The sequence below is a fragment of the Marmota monax genome, unplaced genomic scaffold (assembly GCF_021218885.2).
Source record: "Marmota monax isolate L192 unplaced genomic scaffold, Marmota_monax_Labrador192_F-V1.1 WCK01_AAM20220418_F8-fsc00011, whole genome shotgun sequence".
NCBI classification, from domain to species: Eukaryota; Metazoa; Chordata; class Mammalia; order Rodentia; family Sciuridae; genus Marmota; species Marmota monax.
The window spans coordinates 19242379-19268906 of NW_026693082.1; the positions used below are offsets into that span (position 1 = coordinate 19242379).

The 26528-nt window shown below is 40.0% G+C and overlaps 1 protein-coding gene across 5 annotated transcripts in view; it reads left to right on the forward strand.

The window, feature by feature from the left end:
- The window catches only part of LOC124099227 (sperm motility kinase Z-like), an 89641-nt gene extending 63378 nt beyond the window's left edge, over positions 1–26263 (forward strand). For all 5 annotated transcript variants that reach the window (XM_046454281.2, XM_046454278.2, XM_046454279.2 and 2 more), the window contains one exon: positions 24803–26263. In XM_046454281.2, the coding sequence (XP_046310237.1) occupies positions 24956–25948 (993 nt within the window). In that variant the 5' untranslated portion in view covers positions 24803–24955 and the 3' untranslated portion in view covers positions 25949–26263. The remainder of the gene's footprint in view (positions 1–24802) is intronic.
- Positions 26264–26528: the final 265 nt, after the last annotated feature.

The window sequence follows — 26528 nt, forward strand, 5'->3', positions numbered from 1 at the left end:
GATTAGACTTTGTATAGTGGAAAGCAAAGAGAAAACAGTAGAAGAAGGGGAAATCCTACCAGCATCTTCAAGAGATACTATAGCATTAACTACATACTGACTATCAGAAAATAAATTAAATACAGAATCTTTAAACATCACAAAAGCTTGTAAAACTGCATTAAGCTCTACCTTTTGAGCTGATTGTTTGGGTACTAAAAATGTAAAAGTTTGATCAGGGGTAACTACTGCTGCTGTACCATTATTTGACCCATCAGTGAATATATTTGGAGCATTCATGATAGGTGTTTTTCTTGTCATTTTTGGAAAAATTACAGGATGCAATAACCAAAAAGACAGTAAAGGATTAGATGGTAAGTGGTTATCAAATGAAACATTAGATTTGCACATGATTATTGCCCAAGTATTTAACTCATTAGCTAACTCATCAATTTGATTCATAGTATATGGAGTAATAATTTTATTGGGAGAAATTCGAAACACTCCCTTTGCTGCTTTTATTCCTTTGAGTATTAATTGTCCTACAGCCTCAGGATACCTAGTAAGAATAGTGTTAGGAGAATAAGATAAATGTATCCATAATAATGGACCTGCTTGCCAAAATACTCCTGTAGGAATATTTTTTGTTGGTAGTACAATAAATAATAAAGGCAAACTTATATCAATTCTATGCAAATGCATATTTTCCATATATGTTTCAATGATTTTTAATGCCTTTCTTGCTTCAGGCATTAACATTCGGGGTGAATTTGGATCTGATGGACCTTTTAGGATATCAAATAAAGGTCCCAACTCTCCTGTTGATATACCTAAATAAGGCCTTATCCAATTTATGTCGCCTAATAACTTTTGAAAGTCATTAAGTGATTTGAGTTGATCTACTCGTATTTGAAGTTTTGGTGGACGGACCATGGTTGAGGATAATAGAACTCCTAAATAATTAATTGGAAAATTTAATTGTACTTTATCTATTGCTATCTCTAGATTATAATTTTTAAATAAGTTTGTAAGTGTGGCATAACATTCTAGCAATGTGTTTTTATCTTTGTGTGCTAATAATACATCATCCATATAGTGAAATATTTGTAGTTCAGGATTTTGATTTCTAAGTGGCTGGATTACTTTGTTAACATAAATTTGACACATAGTTGGGCTGTTAGCCATCCCTTGAGGGAGTACTTTCCATTCATATCTCTGATCAGGACCTTCATGATTCAGTGCAGGGATAGTAAATGCAAAACGTGGACTATCCTCAGGATGAATTGGAATTGAAAAAAAACAATCTTTAATATCTATAACTAAAACATACCAGGTTTTTGGCAAAGCAGACAACTGAGGAATCCCAGATTGAGCAGGTCCCATAATAACCATCTCATTATTAATGGCTCTTAAATCTTGCAATAATCTCCATTTACCAGATTTCTTTTTGATGACAAAAATGGGAGTATTATGGGGAGATACAGAACGTTGTATATGTCCTTCTGCTAATTGTTGTTTGACCAGGTCATGGGCTGCTTGTATCTTTTCTTTAGTCAGGGGCCACTGAGGAACCCATACTGGTCTTTCTGATTTCCAAGTAATTTTTATTGTCTCAGTGGCCCTTTCTGAAAATCCAACCCATGTCTGTCTGTTCCTTGATCTATTTGTATTGGTGCTGCTATACCTTGTTCTTGTTTTTCTAATCTTTTTCCTTTCCTAAAACCTTGTCTAGTCATAATAGTGGGTGCATTTTGGTTGATGTTATTTGTTAATGTCAAACCTAATTGATCTAGGACATCTCGTCCCCATAAATTTATAGGAAGATGATCCAATACATATGGCTGTATAGTTCCTTCACATCCTTCAGGATCCTTCCAATCTAATACCATTGCACTTCTATGGGGATTAGTTGCCACTCCTAGGCCTCGAAGCGCTTGAGTGGCTTGTTGTAATGGCCAATGTTTTGGCCATTCTTGACGAGAGATGATGCTAAGGTCTGCACCTGTATCCAGTAGTCCATTAAATTCATGTCCTTGAATATTTAGTTTTAGCATGGGGCGAGAATCTAAATTTAAAGAAAGCATAGCCCAATCTACACCTGTGGAGCCTAATCCCTTGGAACCTCTTTCTACAGTACGACTGGAAAATTTATCATGTAGGCTGGGTATTATTAGTAACTGTGCTATTCTATCTCCTGGTGAAATTACTGATATACCCTTTGGAGAACTGGCTATAATTTTTATTTCACCTTCATAATCAGGATCAACTACCCCAGGACTTATCATAAGTCCTTTTAGAGTAGAAGAGCTGCGTCCCAATAATAAGCCTACTGTTCCTTTGGGAAGAGGTCCTTTCACCCCTGTGGGAATGATTTGAACTCCCATCTCTGGAGTTAGTACTGCTCTGGCGGAGGCGCAGATGTCCAACCCTGCGCTCCCTCTGGTTTGTCTGATGAGGGATCTGATGGACAATGTGTCCTGGGCACTACCCTGATGGGGTTGCTTGGTTCCTCCAGTGCTCCGTATATTTGTGGTTTTGGGCCCCGGAGCATTGGGCCCCCCTGTCCATTTTTTGGCAATGGAGCCCGATGCCTTTCTCCACGATATCGTGGATAAACACCTGGTCCTTGTTCATTTTTTGATAATGGAGTACCCTCTATGGTGGTTTGAGAACGGCATTCATTAGCCCAATGTCTCCCTTTACGGCATCGTGGGCAAATACCTGGTATTCTACTCCTTTGATACCTAGTTTTGTTAAACCCTCCTCCAATGGGGCAATTCCTTTTAAAATGTCCTGTTTGTTCACAATTGTAGCATGTTCTTGGCCTGGCATCTAAAGCCTGTTTTACTGCAGCTGCCACAATTTGCCCTTGTTCATTAATGTCTCTGGCATCTAAAGCCTGTTTGACTGCAGCTGCCACGACTTGCTCTTGTTCATTAATGTCTCTACATAATTTAATATATGTGTTTTAATCTTCATGTTTCCATGGTCTAATGATATCTCTGCACCAACGATTCGCTTGCTCATAAGCCAGGTGTTTTAGTAATGGCATTGCTTGTTCTGTATTCCCAAAAACTCTGGTAGCTGTTTGAATAAGCCTATCTACAAATTCAGCATAAGGTTCATTAGCTCCTTGTATTACCTTAGATAATTGACCTTGTAAACCTCCATGTCCTTGTAAAGTCTTCCATGCCTTAATTGCATCTGCAGCAATTTGTGCGTATACGCCAGGATCATATGCAATTTGTTGCTGCTGATCCTCATAAGGTCCCTTTCCTAACAACATATCTAGATTTCTCTGAGGATAACCAGCTGCTGCATTTCGCCTAGCCGTCTCCTTGCAAAATTCCTCATTGTCAACCTTCCATAACAGGTATTGTCCTCCATTTAGCACAGCTTTACACATATTAGCCCAATCTGCTGGCGTCATGTTCAAGTTGTTAATGGATTCGACCATGCTTACAGTGAAGGGTGCTTGAGGACCATAGGTTGTTACAGCCTCTTTTAGCTGCTTCACTGTTTTGAAATTTAAAACTTGGTAAAATCGCTGCCCTCCTGCCTCAAATACAGGGCATGTTAATATTTGAGATCTTGTCTCAGGATCCCAACTATCAACTGCGGGGGTTGGGGGCCTCCCAGCATATGGAGGTGGCGCTGTTGGTTGGACACTTACGCCCTCTGGTGATAGAAAGGTGTTAGTAGCAGTCTCCTGTAGAGGTGGTGCTGTTGGTTCGACACTTACACCCTCTGGTGATAGAAAGGTGTTAGTAGCAGTCTCCTGTTGTAACTTTCCCCCTGATGGCTTTTTCTGTTTTACACTTTCTTTCTCTGTCTGACTAGCTTGAGAGGCCTTCTCTTTTACTTGAATCTTTTCCTCTGTCTGACTAACTTGAGAGACCTTCTCTTTTACTTGAATCATTATGTCTTCTCCTTCCTCTACCATTGTCTGAACTGAAGGCTTTGGACTAAGCAAACAAGATATGAACGTCCACAATGGCAATGTGCCATCTGGCAGAGTCCCTGGGCTTTTCTTTTCTATTCTTTTTAAATCTTCACCATGATGGTTCCATTGTGATATATTTAACAACTCCTCCTTAAAAAGCCATGGGCTACATTTTTGTATTGTATCAACGTATGCCCTGATTGTTCTTGATTTTACTGAGATGCCTCCTTCCTCTAACAATTTACTTAACACTCTTTCAGTTTGTTTTTTACTAATTTCTGATCGAACGGGCGGTGGATGAGGACCAGGATGTGCCCTTTCAGTCTTGAACAGGTGCATAGAAATCAATTTTGCTTCCTCCAAGAATGAGCAAAATTACTTCTTTTCTGATATTTCATGTGGCATTTGAGGCATCAGGGATGTTGTGAAATATATGAGACATTTTACAGGAAGCTCCTGTTCCCCCTGTAATCTACTTGTGTACAGATATATAGAGGCAGGGATAGATAGGGTGACTGCACACCAACACAGTCGAATTTGGGTTCACAAAAGTAAAAGAAATTGACTTTCTAAGTATCTATACATTTTATGAGGGCCAGAGCTAAGTTCATGTTAAGTGTTCTTTAATCTGTCTTCTGAAAAGTGTGACTGAGAAAAAAATTATTGGATAAATGAAAGTAATGTTTATCTAAGCATTAGATCCTGTGTGGCTTGAAAGACCCCTTAAAACTATGAGTAGATCACAGATTCAAGAAAGGTTTTAAAAGTTTTGATATTGCAACTGTGACGGGCCAGGGTGCCCAGGTATTTGATGAAACACTATTCTGGTTGTTTTTGAAAGCGCTTGGGGATGCAATTATTTTAATTGGTAAAGTTTGCCCTCTATCATGTGGGTTGGCCTCATTTAACCAGTAGAAGTCCTGAGTAGAACAAAAGGATCCACCCTCCCTGAAGTAAAATGGAATTGTCTATCTGCTGGCCTTCAGCCTGGATCTGCACCATTGGCTCTTGTGGGTGACCAACCTACTGATCCACAGTTCAGATTCAAACTTGCAGGTCTTCATAAATGCAGGAGCTACTTCCTTATAATAAATCAATTTTTTTTTGTATATATACATATCCTTTTGAGTTCTTGTGGAGAACTCTGGCCAATATAGTAACTGAGGAATTGTAGAAAAGTCACCTAATCTCTCTGAGGCAGTCTTTCCTTATCTCTAAAAAATGGAGATAATAATATTTGCTATTCACAGTTAGGATTATATGTGATTGCACACATGAATCAGATGTCTAAAATTAATATACATTTCTGATTGTTTACAGATAGTAACTCATTTAACCCTCACAACAACCCAATGAGATAACATCCCCATTATTGATGGGGAAACTGAAATACACAGGTGTTCAGTAACCTACCTGAGGCTACATGGATAGCAAGTACTGCATCAGAGATGATGTTATGTCTTCACTTAAACCAGTGACCACTTTCCTGGGCACTCTGGAGGGCTATGTGTCCTAGCCCACCTGTGTTGAGGTAGGGGTACATAACTGATTTCATTCTAATGAAATACAGGCAGAAATGATGCATGTTATTTCCAGTTCTAGTTATAAAAGACACCCACAGGTGTCACATGCCCTCTTTCCCATTCTGAGGCAACCGTAAGGCCAGTGGTTGATGATGGCAGAACTGCCAGATCTAAAATCCCTGGGTCTCTGAATCAGTTGTTATTTGGAGAATTGCTTGCATGATTTCCTTATCAGAAACATCAACATTGTGCTTTGCATAAATGAACAATGATTTCTCACTGAGGCAAGTCTCTGAGATCTCAGTGGTCTCATAGAGCTTCACTTGGACTATCTACTGGTGGGGGTTTCAACCAAGGCCTTCTAAATGTAGAGATTATGCCCTTAAGTGGTATGGGGTAATGCATTTCAGCTCCTAGCATGAGAGAGGCACTTAGGAAATATTAGTTATAATTATTAGCTTACCTTCTGAAAGGTCGGTCTTCTTAACTGAAAATTAAATATATTTGACTATTTGGTTTAAGTAAAGCTAAACAGATTTCTTTATCATTGGACTTCTTGATATATACATTGAAGTGCATTATGAACTTAAAGAGAGGAGAGAGTATGAAATGTTTCTCAAAATTACTTACTTGTTCCATTGAACTTTTCTGCAAAAAATACTTTTAGGAAACTTGTTTAGATGCAGCACATATAGCAAGAACTGGAGCTAGACTTTCTGGGTTTATCCCAACTTCTCCACTGATAGCAGCATGACCTTGGACAAACTGTGTCATCTTTCTGAACTTCAGTTTCTCCCTAGGTAAAGTGGAGATAATAGGACCTAACTACATTACAGTATGAAGGGACTTAAAAGTCTGTCTAGAACTCCAACTGGCATGTAGTAAATGCCCTGAATATATGTACACACAAGCTAATGGTTTGTCAATTAATGAATATGTACCTTTTCTTGCCTTATCTACTGTGTTCTTGCTGTTCACAGTTAGGATTTTCTACTTTGTGATCTCCTTGAAAGCCAAGGGTGCTTTTTTGATATTGGATCTTTACTATCCTAATGTGTGTGAATACTTACTAAGTATATCCTCAGTAGTGGTGGAAGAAGTGAGTTTAAAATAGATCAAGTTCCATGGTAGAAAGGCAGTAATCTGAAACCAAGATTTTTGTTGTCTTCAACAACATTCAAGTTAAAAAAAATGCCCACCTTTGGGCATTATCATCTATAGATGCCTGGATGACCAGAGGTTAACAAATAACCCCGGCCAAAATTCTGGTGCTTTGTACCCAATTTAAGATAAATAGCAATTCTTTGTTTTATTTCTCCATTCTTGGGCTAGGAAATTTTAATTAGGCAGCAGAAGTAGATTAAGGACTGTTAGCTTAGTTTTCCAACATTTTCTCAAAGAAGTAATTGTTATTATCATTACTTTTTGAAATCATTATTATTAAGCACCAGAGTGTGCTAAGCACAAGTTCTCTTTTGTGCATATTGGTTGTATGATTTGGGGAACTTTTAACCAGTATTTCTAATTGTTGAGAAGGGAGTGTTAGCTCAAACAAATGCAACTCGATGGACAAAAGATCAAAATGAATTAAAAAAAAAGACTAAGGAACAATTCCAGAAAAAAATAGAAAGATGAAATTAGTCAAGAATTACATCACCTGGAGAAAAGAGTCAACCACAGTGCTTTCAAGGCAGCAGTCAGGAGAGGAGGTAAATGAATACCAGGTAGAGTTGGGGGACCCCCAGAGTGGTCTTGCAGAGAAGTAAGGGATGCAATAAGGATATCTGGATTGTGCTAATGATGTAAGCTACACATTTGAAAAGTAAAAGGTAATTAATCCACAACCACATGTTTTTTTTGCATGTATCTCCTATCAAAAGAAAAGAAGAGGGCAGGGGGCTGTGGTGACAGAGCACTTGACTAGCATGTGTGAGGCACTGGGTTCAATCCTTAGCATCACATAAAAATGAAACAAATAAAATAAAGGCAAGCTGACCATCTACAACTACAATAAATAAATAAATAAATAAATAAATAGAACATTTTTGTGCTACAATATTTTTCAAATTGGGATTCCCGAATTCCTGAGATGGAAGGATGTATTCCTGAGCAACATCCTTGCTCAGGAATTTTGGTAGGAATTTTCAGATATTATGTTTTCATTAGGATGACAAAACTGTCACTCCTTCCATTCAACAAATGGATATTCCAGATTATTTGTATGATTACATTATTGTATGGAAATATGATAGAATACTTTCACTTCACTTGCTTTCAGTGTCTGAGTTTGTTGTGGGTTTGTGAGAAACAAAGGCCAATTGAAGATGAAAATGAAATGTTCGTGTCATGTGAGAATGAAATGATGTTGTGATCTACTGAGCTAGGAGTTTGAGTAGGTAAAGGTGAGGGAAGAGTTGAGTTGCCACATGGCAAAAGGTTGACTCAATAATATTTAAAAATATGAATGTTTTGTGTCCATTCTGTTTTTAGCAGGGACACGGTAGAAATTCTGTGCCACTTTGATTTCCCTTGCATGGTGATTTCTAGAAAGTATGTGTAGGACGTAGAGACCATTTATATATAATGAGGGATAATAGTAGAAGGTATCTGAACTTGACTCCCCAAATGGAGTCCTATGGACTCAATCCTCATAGATTATGGTTGTCAGGTTTATCTGGGAAGATGAGGTTGTTGACAGAATGAGGAAGGTTCCGGTCCCTCAGCCTGATATGGACATGGGGTAGGACATTGGAAAGCTGAAGGAGGTCCGTGGACAGAAATGAGGGCCCTCTTCACAGTGGCAGGCGTATGTTGACAAAATGTTTCTCCATGAACATTGGTATAGGTAGAGGGTTTGGAGATCACAGAGTTTCCTCCTCTGTCCCACCACCCCTCTCCTACACCCCCTTCTCATGCATTTGGTACCAGCTAAGAACCACAGAATTTAAGTGCAGTCATGAGGAGAAGCCAGACCCTGCACTAACTAAGTTTCTATGCCTTCAGCAGATGATAACTAAAATTAGAAATTAAATGGAGTCATTGAAATAATGAAGAAAATGTTTCTCAGGTACATGGGAGATTACAGACAAAGGTGCCTGCCTTTAAGTATTCATTAGAGACATACCAACTCAAAAGAAAACACAGACAATAACAGATCAGTCCCTATTCTTGTAGTAAACAGTGATTTATTTTTTAACAAAACAATATTATGTGTCATGAGAGATTAATGTTAATTGGAATTTTATTGGTTTTATAATTTTGTTTTCTATTTAATTTGTTTTGGTTTTATAGTCATTTAAGAGCAACTAGAATTACCTTCAACTCTATGTTTGTCCGTGTTGAATAGCACAATATGAGTAAGTTACATAATGTAATTTATTCACATTACGTAATAATTTATTTAAATTATGTATAATTTATTCACATAAATTTAGTAGTCCATTATAATGATTTTTTTGAATGGAGTCAAGAACTTTTTGAAATGTTGTGAAGATAAAGGTGGTAAATTTCAGGGAATATAGTAACATGGAATTAAGAGGTAAGTACAGTTGGATCTCAGTATCTGTGGCTTCTGTCTGCAAATTCAAATAACCTTAGATTGAAAATATTTGAAAAACATGTTGCTCAAGGGTACTGTGCAGTCATGTCTATGATGACTGTATCTATACTGAACATGTATAGACTTTTGTTTCTTGTCATCAACCCTAACAATATAATATAGCAACTATTTACGTGACACATTATGTTACATACTAAAAGCAATATGGAGATTATTTAAAGCATATGGGAGGATGCACACAGGTTATATGCAGCTATGCATATGTCATTTTACATAAGGGTCCTGAGCATTGGGAGAATTTCTTGCCAAAGAGGGGTCCTGCAACCATCCTCCATGGGAGGATGAGTATATTTACCATTGTTTTCCATCTTTGATCAGGAATTGACTATCACTAGCTGCAAACAATTCCAATTAACTATAGAACCCATCTTTCAATGGGGAAAATATTCCAATTTCACTTGAATTTCATTTAGTAAGCATGCATTGGGCACTGCTAGGCATCAGACCCTGTGCTATGTACTGTGGGTACACAAAGATACAATTTGGACTGGACTCGTGGCTTCAGAGTGAGGTTCCAGTTCTAGTCTAAGCCTTGAGACTCATTATTATGCACTTCCTCTCTTGTGCTGGGAACCCTGCTCCCACCACAGGAGCAAGACCAGATTAGCCTGTTGGAGGGTGAGACCAAACCAAACCACACAACTGTCAAAAAATGTTGGAGCAGAGAAAAGGGAGCAGTGTACAAGGTCACTTTGGAAGGGAGTGCAGTCCACAGCACTAAGTGAGGTCAGTCAGGGTGAGGACTAGAAAAAGAGTATTGGGTTTGGCAGCAGCAAGCAGACACCGATGACTTCTGAAAGGTGGTTTTTAGGGAATGAAAAAGGGTTTCTCCCACAGGGGAAAATTTTCTCATAGAAAGAAAAAAAAAAGCCAACAATAACAACAACAACAACACACACATAAATCCCAAACAAAAAAAGTTACAACAGCTCTAGTTTATCATCTCATTATCAGGCTCTGATAAGCATCTGTGAAGTTTTGGGTTGAAATGTAGGTGATCTTGTGCTCTGTCTCAGGAAAATGGTTCATGCATTCTTTCCTGCTGATTGTGCAGGTGTTTGGTTTTTTTCTTCTTCATCAGGAGGATGTATTGCCTGCAAGCTCTGGGATGAAGTTTATTTCTTGTTCTTTGATATTCCTAGTAAGGGGCTCAGTGATTTCAAATGCCAAGATCATTGCAGTGTTTCAGCGTATCATTAGAGCTTATGTAACACATCTTTGGGGATAACTAGGAACATATCTGCTGTGGTTTGAATGATGGTAACCCCTTCAAAATCCATGCTCACCCTTTAATCCCCAGTGTCACAGTATTAAGAGGAGTGGCCTTTAGAAGGTGATTCAGTCATGAGGACTCCACCCTCACAAATGGGGCTCAGAGTTAAATGGAGCACTCACTTGCCCATCTGACTCCTGCCATGTGAGGACCCAGCAAGAAGGCACCATTTTGGAAGCAGAGAACAGTCCTCACAAAACGCCAATGCAGTGCCTGGATCTTGGACTTTCCTGCCTCTATATCTGTAGAAAACAAATTCTTCTTCTTTATGAATCATCCATTCTAGAGGTGTTTTGTTACAGCAGCACAAGTGAAATAAGACAAAATGAAATAAACACTAATTTTCTGGGGAATTAAAGTAACTAGCAAAATAATTAGAGAAAGCTCATGAAAAATCTTTTACAGTAGGGCATTATAGATGCAAAAATCTTTCCTCTATATTGTATCCTTTCTAAAAGCAAAGAAACAAAGAAACAAACAAACAAACAAACAAAAAACCCCCCAAAAACCCCAAAACCATGAAAAAAATTGCTTGTGTTGTTTTTCTTACCTTCTTTCTATTGATGCCTTCAATCAAATCTCCAACATTTTGAACCATGCAAGCTTTTTCTGGGCCCTCGAAACCCAGGAGAAGATAACCCTCCACTAGGGACAATACACGCAATTATTGCTTCTAGTCCTACCACAAGCACCACTGCTGCAATCTGCCTCAGTACCTTCATCTTCCTGGCCTCTGGAGTTTTGGCCAGGGGAGATCACAAGTTATTTGGTGCCAGGGACTATGCAAAGACCATCTGAGCCTGGACATTGTTGAACATGTGCTGTACCAATGCCCCCCCCCCACCCCCCCGTCCCTCTCCCTGTCATTAAAATCATGCTAACAGCACTGGCATATACACGAGTGCATGTGCCCTCGTGAGTGTTGCCGATTCTCATTTGTCACTCAGAATGACCCCACTTCTTTAGGGCAGCACTGAGAAAATCTGAACAACTTCTCTGGACCAAAAGAATCATTTATCTCATCCTAGTTGCTGATTCTGAGAAGAGCTCTTCTCCCAGCCCTAGTTGCTCACAGGCTCCTGGGGGGAGTTCTAGGGAGGGAAGACGTGCAATCCAGTCTTTCCAAGTGTTCTTTTCCCAACAGCCACAGTAATCTCTAGAATACCCTATTTTACCTCCTCGTCTTCTTTCCTTTACAACTTCCACTTTCACTCTCCCCTATGTATATATTCCTCAAAATGGACCTCAGCATTGACACCTCCCTGTTTGATATGGGTATTTCCACTTCAACAAAACTTTTTGAACACGTACTCCATTCCTCCTCTGCTGGGAACTATGCCTGAACAAGCCATGGTCTCTTCTCTGAGGAAGATCCCCAAAGCACTTGGTTCTTAAACCCACTAGAGCAGAGCCCACCAGAGTGGACTCTCAAAGTAAGTTTGGCACTTGGACGTCTGTCTGGCACTGTACTTATCACCTGCTAGGTGCTCCACAAACATGTGTCCTTTAATCCATTCTTAAATTTTTTGTGCCTCAGTTTTTTCATCTGTAAAATAGTGCTAATAACCTTATTATCCTTGAAATTACATTAAAGCCTATAAAGTACCTGGAAAACAATGAGTGTTATGTAAGTTAAGATAATAAAATTATTATTCCATTCACCATGCTAGGCCCTAGGCTTAGAGCGTGAATAAAACAAAAATATAATGCATTCCTCAAAGGAGTTAACAATTAACTATAATAAAGTCTAATTAATAAATAAATGAATTAAGTGTTTGCCTCATTGGCTTAAATTTCAACCTCCTTTCAATTCCTTCTTTTTCTCCTAGGATAGAAAAATAAATGAAGCCTTTGGACACCTGTGACTATGGGGTGTTGGGCACCATTGTTTTGACTGGGGTAGGTTTTTATTTGAATCATAAAAAGGGATACCCTTCCTATAAGTTTATTCATACAAATGTTTTATATTTTATTTATTTTGGTAATGCCATCTATGACTTTTTGATGTCCTTCTAGAAAAATCCAGCATGGTTCTATTTTGTTAGAGCAGCTCCCTTCTCCTATAAGGGCAAATCGGTCCTTGAAGGGTGAAGTTGGCAGGTCCCATACTGCAGTGCTCACTCCCTGTGTATTTCTGAGATCAGTCATTTAATTAAACTATGTGGAATCTTATTAATTCACCAGTGACAGTTTTAGCTAATTGAAAGTAAGCCACAGCGCTGATCTCATTTAGTACTTGTTGTACCCAAACTAATACCATAGGAGCAAAAATAATCACTTCCAAAGACTCTAAGAACGGAGCTTATATCTGAACGTTGTTTCCAACGATAATATATTTCAAACATGCTACCCATGTTATTCCCAAAGAAAAAGGCAACATGGAACATTTATTTCTGTATCTAAGGAGCCTATTTTGATAGACCTTAGTTAGCTCATTTTAGGTACATTTCAGCTTTGGAACTCACATTGTAAAGCTATATCAAACTACACTTTTAAAATCAGACATAACTGATTTACAGAAAGTTTCGTATATTAAGATATAAAATTTGTTAAGTTTTCTCTCTCTCTCTCTCTCACACACACACACACACACACACACACACACACTGAAGCCATTATGGTCCTATATAACCCCTGTCCCTCCTCATACCAGCTCTACCCAGGTAACTGCTGATCTACTTTCTTTCTGTCACTATACATTATTTTGCTTTTTACAACATGTACTCTTTTGTCTGCTCTTTTTATTCAGCATAATTATTTGAGGATATGTTCTTATTGTTGCATGTATCAAGTGTTCATTTTTAAATACTGATTAGTATCTACTGGATGGATACACTACCTTTTTAATCCATCTACTTATTAATGGGCATTTGAGTCCATTCCAGTTTTTTGGAATTATAAATAGAGTTATTTTCATTTGTAATACATTTTGTAATAAGTTTTTGTATAAATATATATTTTCTTTTATGTTTGGAAAATATTTTTGAATGGAGAGACTGAATCATAAGATCTGTATATATTTAAATTTTTAGGACACTTCCAATATGTTTTCCTATGTCTTTGTAAATTATTACATTTCTATGAGTAATCTATAAGCACTCTAATTCTCTGTCTTTTCACGTGTTTTCATGGCCAGCCTTTTTTAATTGTAGCCTTTTTAATAAACACGTAGTAGTATCTTATTGTGGTTTCCCTCATGACTAATGATCTTGAGTGTCTATTTATGTGTGTGTTTTCCACTCCTATAACTTTTCCCCCCATTTTTCCTGAAGTGTCTGTTTAAAACTTTTTTCTTATTTTCTTCTTGGGTTTAAAATTTTGTTACTGAGTTTTAAGAATTCTTTATGTACCTGGACACATATCCCTTATCAGACACATGGTTTTCTAATATTTTCACCCAATATGTGGCTTTTCTTTTTGTTCTCTTAATAAAGACTTCTGTTTTCATCAGCTTTTGCATCTTAGTGGCCAAAAGACCTGAAAAGAACAACTTAAAGGAGGAAGAGTTTATTTTGGCTTGTGGTTTCAGAGGTTCAGCCCATTGGTTGGCTGAGTGCACAGCTCTGGGCCCAAGGTGAGGCAGAGCACCATGGTGGAAGGGTGTCGGGGAGGAAAGCAGCTCAGAACAGGGCAACCAGGAAGCAGAGAGAGACAGTTTTGTCACTAGGGACAAAATATAAACCCCAAAGGCATGTCCTCAGGAACCTACTTCTAACCTACTTGCCCAGTTACCACCTCATTAATCCATTTCAGTAGAATAATCCACTGATTAGATTGCACCTCTCATAATCAAATCATTTAACCTCTAAAAATTCCTGCATTGTCTCACACATGAGCTTTTGGGTAACAACTCCTATCTAAACCATCACAGCTTTCAATGAACAAAAAGTTTTAATTTTGATGGAGTCCAATGTCTCAGTTTCTTCTTTCACTTATCATGCTTTGCCTACTTAAAAATTCTCCATCTAATCCAGCGTTGTAATTTTTTCCCTTATGTTTTATCCTACAAATTTTATGGTTTTCAGTTTTATATTTGGTTCTTTGATCCCTATGAATTAGTTTTGGTACATGGTCCAGAGTATGGATTAAAGTTTATTTTTGTAGCCAAATGTGCCAGAACAACTTGTTGGAAGGCAATTATCCCTTTTCCTTTAACCTCTAGTACCTTGTTGGATAGAATTAAGAGTAATTAATTAAGAGTAATCCTTGTCTTCTTCTTCTTCTTAAAGGGAACAACTCAGTCTTTCACTGTTAAGTTGGATGTTGGCTGTAGGTTGCTTATAGATGCCTTTATAGAAGTACAGGAAGTTCCTCTCTATTCATGGTTTGTTTAATTATTACCCTGAAGTAGCCTTGCTTTGCTTTATGTTCATTATTTTGCATCTGATGAAACAGTTGTTGTTTTTTCCATTGTGCTATTAATGCAGTTTATTTCATTAATTGCTAGGTATAATATTCCGGGTTGAGATTTTTTTTTCCTTTCAGTACTTTATAAGTATTACCCTACTCTCTTCTTATTTGTATTGTTTCTTACAAGAAATCTGCTGAGTTACTTATATTTTTTCTTTTTTTCTCTGGTTGTTTTTCAGGGTTTTACTTTTAACACTGAGTTTGAGCAATAAGATTCTCATGTACCTTGATAGGTTGTGTGATGACTGGGATTTATTAGGCTCTTTGGTTACAGACATGTCACTTCCAATAAATTGGTAAAATATTTGTTCACTAATTTTTCACATATTGTTTCTGTTCCTTCCTATGCTGATAAAATACTTCAATTATTAGTATATTAGGGTGTTAAAATTCCAGAGCATTTTAATGTTCTATCCTACTTTTAAAAATAAATCTCTCTTCTTTCTGTTTCATTTGGAAAAGTTTCTATTACTATCATCCAGTTTATTAATCTTTTCTTCTGCAGTGTCTAATCTGCTGTAAAATCATATCCAATGGATTTTCCTCCCTCATGTTACAGTTTTGATTTCCAGAAGTTTAATTTAAATCTTTATTTTTTTTAACATTTTGGAATAATTATAATAATTGTTTTAATATTTTTACTGTTAATTTTATCACCTGTATATATTCTGGGTAACTTCTCTTGACTGATTTTTCTCGTCTATGAGTTTCAGTATCGTGCTTATTTTCATGCCTGACAATCTTAGAGTGAATGGCATTTATATCACATTTCCTTTATCCTTGCTGATTTTAATTTTAGAAATATTGTTGAGTTTTGTTCATGGATATAGTTCAATTTTTTTGAAACTTGAATTTTGAAATTCTGTTTTTAAGGAGGATTAGAGCTGGTTATAGTCTATGGCTAAATATTTCTCATTAATGAGCCCAACAATTTTGAATCTTCTATCGAATCCTTTTTTAAAATTGTTATAAAACATTAAAGTCTACAAAGTTAATATAAAATGTAAGTCATGTATATATAGAATCATGGTGTTTTATTTTGTGCTTGTCTGATTCAAAGGCTCAGCTTTCATAAAGAATATAGCGTGCTTGTGTTTAGATGCAGTCAGTAGAAATGATAACAGAAGCACAGAAGAGACCTTAAACAAGTCAGTGGTTGACTGGTTTCTACAAACTGAGTATGTGAAAGCATGGAGTACACTTTGGCCAAAATGCTGCTCCACATTCCTACATTTTGTTTTTTAAATTTTTTATTCTTCTTCTTATTTTATTTGCTACTTTTAGATATACATGACAGTAAAATGTATTTTGATATATTACACCTACATTGAGTATAATTCCCATGCTTGTGGTTGTACATGATATGGAGTTTACAGGTCTTATATTCATATACAAACATAGGAAAGTTATATATGATTTATTTTACTATCTTTCTTATTACCTCCCCCCTCCCTTCTCTTCATTTTATTCCCCTTTGTCTAATCCAGTGAACTTCTATCTCCCTCCACCTTATTGTGTGTTTGCAATGTCATATCAGTGACAACATTTGGCCTTTGGTTTTTTGGGATTGGCTTATTCACTTAGCATGATAGTCTCTAGTTCCATCCATTTACTGGCAAATACCAAAATTTCATTCTTCTTTATGGTTGAGCAATATTCCACTGTGTATTTATATCACATTTCCTTTATCCAATCATCTGTTGCAGGGCACCTAGATTGGTTCCATAGCTTAGCTATTGTGAATTGAGCTGCTATAAATATTGATGTAGCTGCATCACTGTAGTATGCTGATTTTAAGTCCTTTGGGTATATACCAGGGAGTGGGGTAACTGGGTCAAATCGTGGTTTCATTCCAGGTTTTCTGAGGAATCTCCACACTATTTTCCAGAATGGTTGTACCAATTTGCAGTCTTACTAGCAATGTTTGAGTATACCTTTTCCCCCACATCATCACAAACATTTATTGTTATTTGTATTCTTAATAATTGCCATTCTGACTGGTGTGAGATAAAAATCTCAAAGAAGTTTTAATTTGTATTTCTCTAATCACTAGAGATGTTGAACATTTTTTCCATATATGTGTTAACCAATTGTAGATTTTATATACTGTGGACTTATAGTGTCCCTGAAGGTTTCCAGTACTTCACAGTTTAGGGGGAGACAAATAATAACAACCAATGCAAACAATATAAAGCATTAAACCAAAGAGTTCCTGTTATGATATCTGCAATATTAATTGTCACAATAAACAAAAATGACATAATGAGTTATTGCCTACAGTAAGAAATGTAAGTTTGCAAAAAGGTTTACAATTTTGAATGCTGGTCAAGGAAAGAACAAAAGTGATGTAGGATGGGATGATTATAAAAGGGAGGAGGAGAAAAGATAGAAGAAAAAATTAAAGAGTGAAAGGGAGATCAATAGAGACTGTTAGCAGAAGAAAAGAGAGAAAGAGAATCAAGGGAAATAGATAAGTGAGAGAAAAGATATATAAGGTAAAAATTTTAAAAATTAAAAATAAAAGAATAAAAAACACAACTGAAATGTACTAATCAAAGATTCTAGTCCTCAAAGTACTGATCTATGAAAAATAACAGGCTTTAAAAATGTTAGAAATGATAATAAACAAATATGAATATGTATAAATGTCCATGAACCATTAAGATCACAATTAATAGAAAAAAGAAAAAAATCTTAATGAAAAGTTTGTTTCCTTTGGAATTTAATAGATTCTCAGCTTCCTTTCTCAACCACTAGATGGGGTGGTCTGGAGTCAGATGCTTGCTCCACCCTCAGGTTGGAGTTGCTGGAGTGAGATGGGTAATTATGTAGGTGGAGCTCCTAGAGGCAGGATTTAGGTTTTGGTAGGCTCCAAGGTCTTCACTGGATGCCAGTTGGTCTTGAGATTTTAAATCACCACACCTCTAGGGCCCAGCAATTGCCAGTCCAGGCTGGAAGACTCCACTCTAGGGATCTCCACTGGGTTCCACTTATGTGGTAGAGGAGCCAGTTCTTAGTCCACTATGTCACTATGTCACCACGATCTCAGGTTCAGCCTCCAAACTCAGTCACTCTGCCCTGACCCTTTTGAATTCTGGCCAGATACATCTTTCCTGGCCAGTCCTGCAAGCAGCCAGATTGGAGGGTGAGGTGGAGAGCTAGGTGGCTTTTCCACCAGTTGTCCCCCGTGTAAACCTCACCATGTTTGATTTTCTCTTGGTTACTTAGGCACACTCTATGTGGTGCAATGTGGGTTTGCAAGGCCTGTATTTCAGGCCAAACTCAGGTGTGCCAGGAATTGGCTCCCCCAGTGACCATGACCCTCCCCACATCTGCAAAATTGTTCCTTCCTCTGTCCTTGCACACAGCCAGGAGAGATGTGGCTTCTTTCCCTTACAAGGATAGCATGCCTTTCAGTTTAGTTGGGCAGTGTCTCTGATCTCTGAACTCTCCATACCAGATACTCCTCAGGTCTCCTAAAAATGCGGGTTCCTTAAATTCTCTTATCTCTCTCTTTGCTTGTGGAAGGACCACTCTGGTTGGTGTCTCTGGCCACAGCAGCGGCTGTGGTGCTCGGGATATCTTCCTGGTTTTATTATATCCAACCTCCTGAGTCCCTGATCTGCTTTGAATGTCCAGTATTAAATTCCAGTAAAGTCCCCTATTTTTTTCCACCCAACTTGCTGAGAAGCTGCCTATCTGCTTTCCTGGTTTCATGTCATAGAGCAGCCAGGAAAGTGACATTCTTTATTCTGCTATCTTGAAACCTCCCTTCCCACTTTGACCCCATCCCACAAACAGCTGCCCCCTGCTCCTCATGAGGCCAGAACCGTTTGTCTTCTGGAGACTGGACCAAGGGAAAGTCCTAAGTAGACTATAGGAGGTTGGGACCACAGGGCAGGGGATCCTGGGGATCCAGGTGCCTAGATTACTAAGAATGGGGGTGGAGCCTGTGGGTGGACAGTTTCTTTGTATTGTCTCTGCTCCTGTGGAGCTGGATGTAGCCAGAGGAAAACCACAGGCTTCTGTTTCCTGGATCTAAGGGAGGGACTAGCCATGGCAGGGGATGGGGAAGTAGAAGACCATGGATGCAGGGACATAGGTAGATGAGGTAAGCAGGCTGAAAAAGTGAAGGGAACAACATATCTGATTAAATCATATGGCTGGATTCTTGCATTGGTAGTCCTCTTGGCTGGGGAGCCACCCACACATGTGTGAGGGTGCCAAGGCGCTCAGTGTCCCATTTGAATGCGAGTTTCCTGTTGTATTTGCAGTTGTATCATTTATCAAAGAACAGTATTTTAGTTTTGTAGCAAAGTGAAAAAAGGGAACTATGATTTCCGGATTCAAACCAGTTGAGGAATTTTTATTTAAAGACAGACATCCTTAAATGTGTGTTTTAAAAAGCATGCTTATAAAGAATTGCCAAATGAAAGAGCACAGGTTTTTCTTCATCCGTCTTTGGAGATAACCTCCAGAAACCTTGTGACTGAGGACCTTCCTGCAGGTTGGGTCTGACTGATGTTAAGCCTGTGCACAGGCTTGAGCTTGGGGGAGGGGACTGAAGTCCCAACCTCCTCCAGATGTGTCGACAACATTCCCTTTAGCAAGAAGGTAGAGTACAGGGAGGTTGCAAAGAAGCATTAGATCACCAACCATGGTGTCCAAAGTTCTGGGCCAGTGAACCAGCCTTCTACCCACCCCTAGGACTCTTCTGCCACCTCCTTTACACAGAGACAGATAAGTTTCTTATTGCTCAGTTGAGAAAGCTCCCCTTCTGCTGCCTCTATTCCTAGGTCCTCAGTCCCATTCACTTTAAATAAATTCCAATATTAAAAATAAATCAATGAAGCCGTGACTTGGTCATTTGTTTAGCAAGTACTATTGCCAGGCACATAGAGATGACTTTCGGGGAAGGACTTCACTGTGGACTCTAGTAACCAGATCTGAACCCTTTCCTCTGCACTCTGTACATTATGGACCCCAGGAATATATGTAGGAGGACCATTGTGGCTAGCTAAAGGTGGCTATGAAACAAGTGGAAGGTACATGCGTTACTTCCAATCTGGACATAAACAAAACATCCTGCAAGATCTTTCCCCCTCTGCCTGTCTGGAAGGGCAGGACTGTGTCAGGAGAGACATGTGATGGAAAAGCCCAGCTGCCTGAATGTGATAAATGCAGTAGGGTGGCACCTGCATTGGACCTTGCACTAGCAGGAAGAGACCTCTGTTTGTTAGGTCATTCACACTGTGATGCTTACCCCCACAGTGTAAGCTGGCCCTTGTGCAGCAGGTGAGGAGGCTGGGTGGGTTTGTTGCCGTCTGAGTGCATGCAGGCTGCCATAACAGGACACTTTTTACCTGACTGGTTCATAAACCACAAGATTTTCTTTCTCAGAGGCTGCAGAGGCTGGGAAGTCCAAGATGAAGGCAGATCATTGTCTAGTGATGGTCTGCTTCCTGCCTTCTCACATCATGGAAGGGTCAAACGCCTCACTGGGGCCTGGTCTGTAATGGCTCTAATGCACTTGTGGAGGTTCTGCCCTCATAAACTAATCACTTTCCAAAGGCCTCCCTTCCAATACTGTCACCTTGGGGGTGAGGATTTCAACATGGTTATTTGTGGGGGACATAAGTGTTCAATCCACAACAGTTACACAGACTGCAAGAGCTCCTACCTCTAAGGGACCCAATATGTCTAGACTTCCTCATATTGGAAAATAAATGGTTGAACCGATGGAAGACAACTCCCCATCCCTCATTCATCTCCTGTTTCACCACTATGCTCTTTTTTGAAGCAACACTTTTTAAAGAAGTCTGATTTTTTTTCAGGGGTGGGAGGGGTGGTACTGGGGATCGAACCTAGGGCCTTGTGCATGTGAGGCAAGTACTCTACCAACTGAGTTATATCCCCAGCCCCTGAAGTCTGTGAATTTTGCGTTCACTTCCGCAAACTCCTTTTTTACTCCTCAAACTATTCCAATAGAGTTTTTGTCTCAACAGTCCCACCTGAACTGTGCAGTTCACTAATAATACCCTCATAACCAAATCCAATAGTCACTTTATTGCCTCTGTCTTAGAAATATCTGCCATAGTTACCTTCGTTCTCCTTTAAAAAGTTACCATCAAATTCCATTATAAAAATATATAATGATATAAAGAAAAGGCAAGCTACTGTGAAATTCACCATATTTTATTTATATGGACATATTTTTAGAAATAGCATCTCACCATGTTGCCCAGGATGGTCCTTAATTCCAGTGCTCAAACAATCCTGCATTAGCCTCCCAAGTAGCCAGGACTTAAGGTGTGTACTACCATGCCTGGCTTGAAGTTCACCATATTTTCGTGATGGCTATAATTCTCTGTAAAGTGGGATTACAATTATTTTGAAAAATTTCATGAGCGTTACTGTATAGAATAGATAACACAGCTACTGATTCCTCCAGCTCTCTAGCCTGCAGATGGCCATTGTGAACTATGCAGCCTCTGGTTGTATGAGCCAATCTAATAAATCCTCTTTGTATAATCATACCTCCTGTTGATCCTGTTCCTCTAGAGAACCCTGATTAATATACCATCCTTTCTGACCTTGTGAGTTTATATCTTTAAAATAATTCCTTAATTGTTGTTTTTGAGCAGTCTTTTGCTCTTGCTTTAGAGGGACACAAAAAAGGAAAGGTATGTTCAGGCTGCCATCTTTGCAGAGAGCCAAGCTTGTGGTTTTTTTGTGTGTGCACTTCAGCTAGACTCTTAACTCTGACACTATATCTCTATGTTTCACTGTCTCAGAGGCACTTTTAACATGAGATGATGTGATTTTTTTTTTTAGGACCCACACACAGAATTTAAAAAGAAAGCAACTATATTGAGCTAAAACTTTTATACCATGAAATGTAACCTTTAAGTGTGTTATTTAATGAAGTTTGACAAATATATACAGTCAAGTGAATACCCCAATCAAGCTACAAAGCATTTCCATTATTCAACAGGCAATGAATACCTCTTTGGAAGTAGAGAGGATGGAATTAAAGGAACAGGGTTTAACTGAGTAATATTTTACTACACAAATTGATAAGAATTTGTTTATTATCATAAGGACAACCTGTCACTTTTTTAAAAGGAAAAGCTAATTTTTTTTTCCTGCTTTTTTGCTCATTTCAAAGCTATACCAGGAGTGGCTTCTTGATGCACCCAGGTGTCCTTGTTGTCATAATGCTGTTGTGACTGTGTGTTTAGACATGGAGGAGCTAGAGTTGGGGTGGGGAAGAGCCTCAGGGTTCAGAACACTTGGGTTTCAATCCTGGTTCTTTATTCACTGGTCGTGTGACTATGTGCACATTATTTACTATTTGTGTCTCAGTTTCCTCATCTATAAAATGGGGGAAATACTAGCACTTGCTACGTGAGGTAATTGTGAAAATTAAAGGAGTTTTGAAGTATGTGGATCAGAGCTGACGTAACGGTGAGCACAGTTTGGTGAGAGCTGATATCATCAGCATTGTGTGTGGATTTCAGGGTTGAGAATGGCCTTGTAGTGTACCAAGTACTCATGTCCCTAAACCTAAAATATGGAAAAATCATAGCATTGGAAGGAGACAAGTGGCCCTTGGAGATGGAGAGGAGCAAGGTTTCTTCAGCACTGATGTGGGCTCAAAAGAGTCTTTCCCAAAGGCTGAGCACAGACCTTTGTTCTTAGTGTCTGTGGTACAGTACCAATCTCTGGGTTTCAAGACTTCCTCATGCAGGTAGCCTTGATTTTGCCTCCGTTCTCCAGGCAGCTCCAGTTCTTGCTGGGCAAACATGATTACAGAAGCAGAAACTAGCAGGTTGCAGCTACTAACAGACATAAACAAAACAAAACAAAACATTTTAGGATGGAATTGCTGTTTCACCAAAAGCAAATGGTCACAGTTACCTCCTCACTTTCCAAAAGTCTTTCTAACCTATAAGATTTAAAAATTCTTTAGCTCTGTTTTCCTCTCCCATTCTCAGAGTAAAGGAGGCAAAAAGTTACCATAATATCCATGAATGCTGTGCTGTCCTGAAATTTCCTCTACCAGATAAGTTGGTCCCTTGTTTTAGAGTGCAACCTCACAGAGTCTCAGGTGTTTCTTGGTATCAATTGTGATTCAGTTAGCTTCATTTCATGCGGTATCCACACCACCCAACAAGAACAACTTAGGAATGAGAACTTTATCTGCAGCGCCTAATTTCAGAAGTCTCAGTCCATAGATGGCCTAAAACATTGCTCTGGGCTCAACAGGAGGCTGCACATCATGGGGCAAGGACCAAGCAATGGAAAGCTGCTCCTTTCATGACAATAAGGGAACAGAAAGAGGGGAAGGAGACACAGGGAAGTATCCCCATTTCAGGGCATTACCCCAATGGCCCACCTCCTCCAGTCACATATTACCTGCCCACCCAGTTAGTCCATTGGAACTGGGGGGAGGGGTCTGATCAGGTACAGTTTTCCCAATCCAGAAACTTTTACTTCTGAATAGTCCTGCCTTAACACAGCAGCTTTTGGGGAACACCTCATTTTTAAACCACAAGAGGGTGTAAGCCTATCCGCTTGAATCACACGTTCAAGCCCAGCCTGAGTAACTTAGCAAGAACTTGTCTAGCAATCTAAAGGCTGGGGATGTACCTCAGTGGCAGAACACAGGCTTGAAGTGTGTGAGCTCAGGTTGATGTGTTGAGTTGCCAGTAAGTACAAAACAAACAAACAAACAAATAAAAGGGTAGGGGGTTCTTGATAGAATGAGTTTCACCCTTCTGCCCTTCCTTCATATGAGTACACAGCACCAAAGTGTGCTTTGACTTTGAACTTGACAGTCTACCGAACTGGGACTAGTTAATTTGTTAATACATCATCCAGTCTAAGGCATTTAATTATACTACTATGAAGGGGTGAAGTCATCTGAGAACACCTCCATTCCTTCCCTCTCTGGGAAGGATACTTTTACTGGTTCTAGGATTCTTTGTTTCTAGAGTTTGTCCTTTATTGCTTTGAATATTTCAACTCTGTTTTGTGCTCCAGTTTTTCTAATGAGAGATCTGATGACAATCTTATGGGGAAACTATGATGAGCCCTTCCTCCCTCTCAACCCCTTAGGTATGTGTATTGTGATCTAAAATGTCTTAGGGAACAGAGCATTTTGTTAAGAATATCACAACATGAGTCAGGTGCTACCATTCTTTGACACCCTCATTCAGTGTTGGAAGAAAAAGCAGTTGGATACCTTCAGTGTGGATATGATGAGGTCTTTCAAAGCCAAAGTTAAACAACAGACTTTCAGACTTGAAAGGAAAAGTCCACTGAAGTACTGTACGATTTTTAATTTTTAAAGCATAAATATCAGTTTCCATAACCCCTTGAAGCATAAAGCTTATGAAGTCCTTTCTTATTCTTACTCTGAAACTAGAAAAGTTCCTGTAGGACCAAAGGGACATGGCCACTGGAGATGATGCCCAGGCATGACTGGGTCATTTCTTACTCTGAGCTCACAAGGAGCCATTGTGAGGGAGTCTCAACCCCCGGGGTATATAACAGAGTGACTGAGGCTGGGTTTTTGTCCATAAGTACAGGAAGCTCTTGGTGGTGACCTGTCGGACTCCCAGCTAGTTAGTGCGTTTGGTGGTTGGTGGTTGGTGGTTGTGGTCTTTGGCGATTGGTTCTTTGATTTGGGTTTTTTTTGTTTTGTCTTGTTTTGTTTCTTGATTTTGTTTGTTGTTTTGATTTGTTATTTTCTTTTTAGCTAGCATCCTTAGTTGGTGTTCCTGCTTAGGATGCATAGTAAGAGTAGTGAGTCTAGTGTAGTGCCACAGTGGCCTGGCTCCTGCCAGGAGAAGGCCTTCACAGACCATTACCAGGTCTTGAAGGACATTGGGCATGGGGCATTTGGTCAGGTGATCCTAGCCCGCCATCTGTGCACTGGGGCTGAGGTGGCGGTGAAAATCCTGCCAAGGAGACTTTGGAGGAGTTTGACCTGCCCTGAAAAACTGGCGATGAAGACCCTGAACCACCTGAATGTGATCCACCTCTTTCAGGTTATTGAAACCCACCGATACGTCTACCTGGTGATGGAGCATGGAGGCAGGGGATCACTCTTTGACCTCATCCCACCTGGGGGCATGTAGGAGGAGGAGGAGGCCTGGAGACTCTTCAGACAGATCACCTGTGCGGTGTGCTACTGCCACAAGATGCACATCTTGCATGGAGACCTGAAGCCCCAGAACGTTGTGCTGGATGCCAGAGGCAACATCCGAATCATCGACTTTGGCTTAAGCACCGTTCTCAAGCCTGGGCAAGAATGGAACAGAGTCTGGGGTCCTCTGGAGGGCCCCACAATGGACACCTGGCAACTGGGTATCATTTTGAACTTTATGTTGACAGGGAACCGCCCGCATGACATCTTACACCCCGAGTTGGAATTTCCCCAGCACGTGTCCCCCGAAGCACAAAGGCTCATCAGGAAAATCCTGGCAGAGGACCCAGGAGCAAGCCCCTCGGCAGAGGAGATCTTGGCAGACCCGTGGCTGAATCAGGGTGAGGAGAATTCATCTTTCCATGATGTGCCCCTCCCCAACCTCTCAGACCCCACAGTACTGACAATGCTGTTCAACATGGGGTACGACCCTTACAGTACCTGGGTGTTGCTGTCCCAGAGAAAGTTTGATGAGGCGATGGCTTCCTATCTCATAATCCAGCAGCAGATAAGCCAGGGGGCAGGCTGCATGAAGCCTGTGAGAAGGGATCCTTCCATTTCCCCTGCCCTCCCGCAGAGGAGGGCGAGTGAGCCTGCCCTTCACACCTTCCCCCTGCCCTGTGAGCATCATCAGCCTCAGGAGGCCAAGGAGTCAGGGCAGAAGGGCTTCAGAAGGGCCAGCTGGCCTGCCATTGGTCTCCGCTTCCTGCATGAGAAGCCCCCCACTCCCAGGTTAGCCTCCCAGCATCACTCTGTGTCCAACTCACCCCAACCCTGGCCATCAACAACAGACAGCCATGTCTCCCAAGATGCCACCACAGGGCGTCCCTGGGGCCACAGGAAGGGCTGGAAGCGGGTGAGGCAGAGGATGGCTGCCTGCTTGCGCAGACTGTGCTGTTACACACCCTCATGTGTTGGCGAAAACGAGGCTCCTACACCAGGAGAGCAGAAACCTGCTAGGTTCACAAATTGGGTGGTTCCTACATAAATGGACAGTTCAGATGGACCAAACGAAGAAACAGCCAGCCAGAGGAGCCTTTGCTCCGTGGATGCTGTCACTATGTTGGCATTTGTCACATGGACTCCAACAGCTGCAGGACTGAGAGTGCCTACTGGCTGGGCTTCTCCACATGGGGTCCAGCCAGGAGCACACCTGGATCTACCTGGACATCAGGACTCTCCCCTGCCCCCACCTGCCAGGGACATCAAATGAGACTATTTTCCCTGGGACCCTTCCCTTACCTTGCTCTTCTCTGTCCTTTCTCCCATGCTCCTGAGATGACAGAAATATTAATAAATTTGTTTTTCTCAAATTGCATAGTCAAATTGATGTTCCAAAAAAAGAAAAGGCTGATGGGGGAGGGAGAAGGGTCCTTGAGTGAGGGCTGGAGGCCACCAGGCATCCTCTCGAAGGCCTGGATCACTATGCCTCTCTATAGATAGACTCACCTCAGCCAGTGTACAAGGGAACACACAATTGCCTTTAGCCAGTGTAGATGGGGACTCAGTTACCTTAGTGTTGAGGATCTCTTACCTCTAGCCATTGAAGATGTACACTCACTTGCTTT